The 8,373-nt window shown below is 38.6% G+C and overlaps 1 protein-coding gene across 1 annotated transcript; it reads right to left on the bottom strand.

The window, feature by feature from the left end:
- Positions 1-36: 36 nt before the first annotated feature.
- LOC146666254 (guanine nucleotide-binding protein subunit alpha-14-like) lies at positions 37-6,695 on the bottom strand. The gene is made up of 7 exons (XM_085414174.1): positions 6,377-6,695; positions 3,912-4,096; positions 2,662-2,816; positions 2,366-2,494; positions 1,552-1,681; positions 1,302-1,455; positions 37-625 (listed from the first exon to the last, which is right to left on the bottom strand). Exons 1-7 carry the CDS (start codon positions 6,495-6,497, stop codon positions 435-437), a joined length of 1,065 nt encoding a protein of 354 aa, XP_085270300.1. The 5' UTR covers positions 6,498-6,695; the 3' UTR covers positions 37-434.
- Between the last annotated feature and the right edge of the window lie 1,678 nt (positions 6,696-8,373).

Genomic DNA, 8,373 nt, shown 5'->3' with positions numbered 1-8,373 from the left:
ACAATGTGGCCCATCCTGCCTTACAGGATGAGGAGCTGTAAGGCAGGATGGGCCACATTCCTGCCAGACTTTGTAAAACGAATCTGATGCCGTGTGCTTATTCTCCATCAAACAGTAACAGAATGAAAGGAACCCTGTGTAACAATTCAAGATAACATTTTTCTCCTATAGCAGAAGAAAAAAATGGGCTTACTTTACCAGTTATGATAAAGTGGTGTCGCAAAGAAAGACAATTGCTCCCTGTTACAGTCATGAAATAAATGCACCTTACCTGACACTGCTGCCTAAATGCCTCTCTTTGATGTTTTTGAACAAGCAGCTGACAGCACATTAAAGATTTTTTTTTTTTTGTCTTTTTAAAAATGTTACAACATGATTACGACCAGTGTTCTTGCTCTCCACAGTGAAACCATCACTTGGTCCATTAGCCTCTGTCATTCGAGGTTGAACTGTTCCAGGTTTTCTTGGAGGAGTGTGTCTTTGACTGATTTGAACACAATCCTGATGTTCTCTGTGTCTGTAGCGCAGGTGTAGTGCGTGTAAAGGGCTTTATGACGACCAACATGCCGCTCCACATACATATTTAAGATGAACTTTTTAGCTCTTTCAGCATCTTGTCGAGGCCCTGTGTGGGAGAAAGTGGTCAAAATTAGAAAAGCCTCCTTGCTCACTCTTTCACAGTTACTGTTTAATACAGTTTTATACTCTCCAGTGTGTCTTAGTTGAGACTTAAGAACTAACTCATTCTTAATAATTGTGCTTATCATTAACATCAGTCACAATATGCGTAGTGCTCTATTGTGGACTTTCACAAATCGATCAGTTGTCATCTTCTTCACAAATCTTTAATGTCTTTAATTATCAAATATTTGACAGGGTGCATGCTGGATTGATTAATTCATGTACAGACAGTAATTTAAAAAATGATTAACACAGCTTGTCATTGCTTCTGTAGTCTAACAGTTTAAATACATAAATATTGAATCCAATTTTACTTTATACAAATAAATCAGAATAAAACTCACCTCAGTCACTTGATATTGTAAGGTAAAGACCCTACAATAATATAGAGAAAACCTCAACAATCAGAAAACCCCCTATGAGTAAGCACTTGGTGAAAGTGGGAAGGAAAAACTCCCTTTTAACAGGAAGAAACCTCTGGCAGAAACAGGCTCAGGGAGGGTCAGCTATCTGCTATATTCAAGGCTGACTCACTTCATGCCAGTTATACTCAAATATAGTTTTGAACACAGTTATGGTTGTTCTGAAGACATGCAGAGCAAACTGGGGGCATGCTTTACCTGTGTATTCTGGAAAGTAGGAAGCTAAATGCGAATGCTGGATTTTCTCCTCTAGCAGGTCTGTTTTGTTCAGAAAGAGGATGATGGAGGATTCTTGAAACCACTGCCACGAGGTGATGGTCTTAAACAAGGCGAGGCTCTCCTGGAGTCGATTCTGAAAGAGGGGCGACAGGCTTAAACGATGAACTGTATTTGGACAAGGTTGGACAAGAATCAAAGAAAGGATCAACTATAACTATAATGACCGTACATCGTTTTCACTCTCATAGAGGACCTGATCGTACTCGTTGAGGGCTGCAAGGAATATGATAGAGGTGACATTCTCAAAACAGTGGATCCATTTCTTCCTCTCAGAACGCTGCCCACCAACATCAACCATCCTACAGAAAGACAATGAAAGCACTAAAGGTTCATTACTGAAGACTGAAGAATTACTGAAGAAGGAACTATATTTCTCTACTTTCTCGCAGAGAGTTTTCTAAGGGGACTGACACTGCTAAGTTCACTCTCTATATAAATGGTCTTTAGCCAATACAGGTTTCAACAGTCAGCAGTTCCACATAGCGACACAGATGATTGAATTTCACATGTGCACTGGGACCTGCAGAAGCTGTGAATGCAGCTCTTTTGTTGTCTGCAGCTTATTCTAAACACGACTCGAAGGAAAACTTATTACCGCCCACTTAGTTCAAATTAACTATCTTTAGTCACTTCAGTAATTAGTCTGTTTTGTCACCGCAGTAATAATGTGTGTGTGTGGACGGCGAGTACACCGTAACTGTTTCCATACACATTAAGAAGGTAAGTACCGGATGGGTGCTGTTAATCAAATGCACTTCATTATTGATCATCAGCAAGAGGGAGTGCCAGTATAAAAGCAGAAGTTTGGCAGTTTGCTGGTCTGGAGCATTCCACAAATCTCAATAAACTGGAGCAACATTGTAAAGACTTCTACAAGCTGTTGAATGGTTGGGTACACTGGACTGCGAGTCATGTCAAAACTTTCTTTTTCACAGGGCTGTATATCTGTCTAGATGATGTGTTAATAAAGTATGATATCAAACCTGAAGATGTTTTTGGAAAATTCAAAGGGATACTCTATGATGCCTGTGGTGGGCACCCTGACCCTCAAGATGTCCTGCAGGGTGGGGATGTACGACGGGGCTGTGATTCTGTCCAAGTCAGTGAGGTAACTGAAATGTTTACAACAACACATTAAGGTTAATATTCTGAAATATTAAACAGAAATCTATGCTTTTTACATGCATTGATTTTAGCAGAATGAATCCACACTATTACAGGATTACAATAAACGGAGGAAATTAATGCAAGATAAAAATGTGAAATATAAAAGTCTTACTATTTTGCAGAGTCTGATATCTGGAATTCCCTTCTGCGCTCATAGCATCTTTGAACACCGTGATCGTTCCAGACTCTCTTTATGGCGTCCACTTGCCAGGACTCCAAAGTTGACACATAGGTCAAGTCCACTTGGCTCAGCTTCTCCGCATACCCCTGACAGACAGATACACAGGTCGTTTCACTTCTTCAGTACACGTTCAATACAATGACCGCTGTAAAAGAAATCCCACTAGATGGTTTTTGTGAATTGCAAGAGATCGTTTTTAGGCAATGTTTCCTTTTTTTACTATAGTTCTCAAGAAGAACCAGATCTACTGCAATGACATGATGTAGAAAGATTAATTGTCTGTAGAAGTTTTTGATTACTAAAAAGTAACAAGCTTGAATTAGCTTTTGTTAAATTAAATTTGGTGCACACTTTCATGTCCCCCAAAGTTTAAACTGTAATAACTTCTGTGATCCCTTAACATTTGTCCAATTATTTTGCAGGATAAAAGTTTGCACCATCTTAATATCCCTTAGTTATGCCATTATAGCTCCAGGTTGCAAATGTATATGATATAATGAGCACCCCTCCTGTCTTATTCTCGCCTTTCCCCCCCTTTTTGGATCCATGTATTTACTGGTATCTTGTCCTCCAGATGTTTCTATTATGAGCCACACAGTCACTGAGTGTTTTTGTTCTTCATTGCTCATATCTTGTTTTGTTTTTTTTCACACACCAACTGTTTCTAGGCAGATGGCCGCCCACCCTGAGTCTGATTCTTGAGGTTTAACAGAAGACCCCCACCTCGCCCTCCCCAAAAAACTCCCACGTGTTGTGATTTGCCACTGAACAAACAGAATTTAATATCGAAAATAGCTCAGCTGGTCAGAATTTGTTGTCTGTCCACTGCGGCAAATCGGGCTGTGTGGATTTTAAATCACTGATAGTGACATTTAGATTGTTAGTTTATCAAAAACTAACACTATCAGAATTTTTTTTCAACCACTTTGAAGAACCTATCCTAAAGTGGCCGCTTACAACCCTGAGTGAGGCCTTACAGGAGGTTCACCTTGTGGTCAGAATGCACACACAAAGGTGCAGGCCCCAAAAGCAACTCACAAGTTCCTGCAGTGGAAAACTGTCTATTTATATAGCCTGCATGTTACAATACTAGTATTATTTCTAATTTGTTTTTCTCAATGTAACTGGTACGGCAAGCTTTCTCAAACGCCACATAAAAGTTTAAATGCTTGGTTTCTCACAATGTTCTGGTCATGGAGGTAGTCAATGTGAAGAGTCTCCATGGCGTTGATCATCGCCTGGATGCCCGCTATGATGTTCTGATACACCACACGAGTGAAGCCTTTCCTGTCAGTGTCATTGTATCCTTTGCCATGGATGATCCTCATCTGTTTGATGAAAGTACTCTTCCCACTTTCACCAGTCCCTGGGCAAACGAGATGAATGAAACCGAAGGATGAAAAATGGAATAAGATCAAAGCAATGCCAGAAATAGGACATCTGTGGCATGCGCTCAAAAAAAAGAAATAATCTCAACATCAATCAGCTGCAGCTCAACAGGAGTTTGGCAACAAAACAACCAAAAAAAATTGCAATCTCTGAAGCGTTATAATATTTCCAGAAAGTAAGGTTTCCAGGTTAGAAGACCTTTTTTTTCAATCAAGCCTGGGTGTGTGTGTATGTGTATTGTGCGTTTCTTCATTCATTTGTATCCCCCCATCACCAACATGATTACTCTGATTTAGCACAGCATATAGGAGTTGAACATTATGCCCATACGCTCGGTTTTATTTTCATCTCACTGCTTTTGCACTACAAAAAAGCATGACAGCAGATGGAGAATTAAGTTGAAAAGAAAACAAAAAGGCTATAAACATTATGAATTAAATATGCACTTACTTTTTATTCTGCACATAACAATGTGCTGAATACTATTTTGGGACAGAAAGTCTTTGCCAGATTCCTGCAACTCAACGTGCCTATCAACAGCGATGTGTCCTTGACTGAAACAGTGATCTGCTTCCTGCCTTCTAGTTGTAAATTACTCTTGATAAGGGTGTCAGCTTAGGGCCCAAAACGCCTAGAAATGTTAACCATTAGTCTGACCTTTACAGGGGGATATTGTTCTCCAAACAACTCAAGTTGAAGTTTAAAGTAGCGCTGACCTTTAAACAAATCCCTAATGTCTAATGTATTGTTTCCAACATAATCAACAGTCAAGCTTTGAAAAGTGGCCTGCTTGGCCGTTTTGGTTCTGGAGAAAACAGACCACATGTCATTTAATGAGGTCACCGTGGCTGTCAAAATATGAAACCTGAATACTTTGTACTAATGAAGCAGCAGTATGGTTTCATTTTTAAGAGGAGACTGCAAATGATTAAGGCTATCTGAGAGATTCATCAGAACATCACTATGTGAAGAATGCGAGGAGTAAGCTGTAACTGGCGTGAGGTGACAGCACAGCGTAAAACACATACCAAAGCTTTGTTATCTATTGATCCAGAAAACATTGGTATTTGCACCTGATTCACCTTATTCCATACCTCCGATGTTAGTTTCCCGTCAATTTAGGAGGGCAAAACTACACTACAAGCCAAGCATTTGGTTTTTGTGGTGATTTCCACAATAATCAGATGGAATGACATGGAATATGATCCAAACATTCCTGCTCCATAGTGGAGGAATTCTATGACTTTGGTCGTTTTGTTTCTGATGTTTTCAGGGAAGTGCTTTGACAGACATGTAATATAATTTATATAATTATTTTATAATCATATTGAGATCATTTTAAATTGTTTTAGTTTCCAACGCATTTATTTTTAACTTTTATTTTTTATTTGTTGGTTTTATTAATATTTAGCACTTTGAAACTTTACTTTGAAAAGTGCTTTATAAATACAGATACTGTAAATATAGAGCATCGTCATCAGATAACATTTTATTCTGTATTATAGGCTGCATTATTCTCAGTCTAAGGACTTTGTTTTAATGCTAACTATCACATGCTAGCATACCAGTAGCCTACTACGATAAACTAAGATAGTCTACAGTTCAAATACTGAGGATATCCACGCCAGAACATAAGCAGAAACCAAACTCTACTCACTGTGGGGCTGTAAATGGAAGGCTATTTTCCTGTATATTATTATTATTATGTAATTCTTTATTTAAACAGGTCTCATTGAGCTCGAGATCTCTAGTTCAAAGAGAGACCTTAAACGTGTTTTTTTTTTTTTAAAAAAGAAGGAAAAACGAGATACAGACATATAATTACACTCCACATTAAGAAAAACCTGTTCTGGTTAGTCTAATTCAGCATTTCACTCCCTTAAATACAGATTAAACTGGAATGTGAACGTTATTATTGTTTTATATAGCACACAATGTCCTTGCGTAATCTCAGCAGGTTTCTGGGTGGATGAATGAATCATCACAGGGAATTCCTTTGACGCTAAAGGTTGTTTCTGTTGAGCTGTTAAATCGCATAAGCCTCAGAAATATAACTCAAACGTTCACTGCTATGATCAGAAACCCTGTAATAATAACAGTTAGCCACAAATCTAACAAGTGTACACTGTAAAAAAAAAACAGAAAAAATCAAACTAACTAAACTTATTTAAAGTTTCTTTGTTACTGAAGACATATCTGTTCATTATGTTCCAAAGTTCCACTGTGGACGTGTGTTAGTTAAACACTGAGCTCTCACCTAAAAGCAGCAGCTTCAGCTCCCGTTTAGACGCTAACTTGTCCCGTCGAAGCTGTCTCTCTATTTCTCTGTGTATCCTCAGTCTCTCCTCGTCCTCTGGAGACAGGCAGCACTCACCCATTGTTATCCTAGTTTACCTGCTGCTCCCGGTTCAGCTACAGACAGCAACTTTGTAAAATTTACACAGATTTTTTTCTTTTCTTTCTTTCTTTCTTTCTTGTTCTTGTCAGACTTGCCAAGAAAAGTTACGTCTCGGAACAAGTGAACTTTCTGCAATCATTCTTCCTGCTGGGGGATCCAGTTCAGGTGCATTTCACATTCCTGCCGTGCAGGAGAGGCGGGCTCTGACTGAAAGGCAAGTTTATCCACTCTGTCCCTGTGCACCTACTTACAATACACGTCCATACTCTCAGGAGCCTGCTGAAAAGTTGGAAAGTCCAACTGGGAGGCAAGAGAGGAAAATACGGCAACTTCGTGCCAGAGTGACGGTAAAGTACCCGAAAGCATTAAATCCAACAAGATCAAGGTTCACAGGTGAACTTTGTGACGCTTTGTCTCAAACACACGTTAAAGTGTTTATCATGATTTAACCAGTTAAACCCTGAAATATGAAAAAATTGCCAGTAAATTGTATTTTTTTAACCACATTGAGCTATCTGACAAATTTGTTTAAATAAAAACAGTTCATATCTATAAAAAATTATTTCTATTTTTTAATAGCTTATAAATATATAGTGCATTTTTTTGATGAAATGACGACGAAGTCTCAAAAAACTCCCCAAATAGCCTACTCTATGTATCAAATATGATACTATAGGTGTAACTGTGTCGAGGCTGATTCATGCTGTGCTTTCAATAAGATCACCAAACGTGGTTACTGTGTTTTTTCCATGGATGACACTAAGAAAAGCACAGTCTGCTTAAGACAATGAGTAAACACATGGCAGGGAACCTGCACATACAATAGCAGGACTTTCCCAAAGTGGAATCAGACAATCAGACCTTTTATCTTTTTTTTTCTTTCTTTTTTTTTTTTTTTTTTTTTGGCTTTCCTCCTAAAACATGACTGCGATGTGAAAAAAGGGACTGTAGGAGCCATTTTTTGAGTTGTTACCTTATGTGTGCCGCTAGGGGTCACCTTTATTGCTTTACGGTATGATGTGTTCATGTGAATGTGAAGGTAGACACACGTAATCAGCACCAGGTGTTGTTGTTCGGGAGGCACAATCACTTTGTGACCGGTTGGATAAAGAGAACTGTGGAATGATAAATACAACTGAAGGAAGAAGAATAAATATGTTAAATGGACAAGATACGTACGGCTGGAGTTATAGGACTGTAACAGATTTCATTCATAACAGTGGCATCGCATCACCCCCGTCAACCAACACCTCAGTGGCTTAAAGTGTAGGCTTAGCCTCTGCAGGGACTATCCACAACACATGGTTGTAGGATATTTGGAGTGAGTCATTTTATTTCATAACAGAATATTTAAAGTTTGGGGATTTGCATTACTTTATTCAACATGATAAATAATGAAACTATTATTAATGACTAGTTTATTTCTGAGAACTAGTGCTTCATGTTGAGGCTTAACGCAATTTGATTAATTTACAAAAGGCAGAATTTCGTGAAACTTATTGCGGAGCATGAGCCAAGAAAAAACCGGTCAAAATGTTTCCCATTAATCTGAGCTCAGCATTATTGGAGGATACACTAAAGTAGTGCCTTTCTACAATGGCCTTCTCTTTATTTCTCTATCTGGCCTGAAATAAATAGATAAATGAAGTTGTATCTTGGTGCTGTAATGATTCATAAAATTTGTCATCTACTTTAAGCCTAACGAAAGGTGATGCTACGTGTCACTGATATTGCCAAAGTCTAATGTGGCTTTTCCTTTTACTCAGTGTAAAAGGGTAATCTGCACCGTCTCATAAACCCTGTTCGTTTGCATTCATGAAGGCATCTTTCGGCTGCTGACAACAGGGCTGACCTAT

This window comes from Rhamphochromis longiceps, linkage group LG7 (genome assembly GCF_057381845.1).
Source record: "Rhamphochromis longiceps isolate RC_006_pf linkage group LG7, R_longiceps_female_GT1.1, whole genome shotgun sequence".
NCBI lineage: Eukaryota > Metazoa > Chordata > Actinopteri > Cichliformes > Cichlidae > Rhamphochromis > Rhamphochromis longiceps.
Note: the sequence above shows the minus strand (reverse complement) of the source record. Positions and strands in the feature narration are given on the sequence as shown.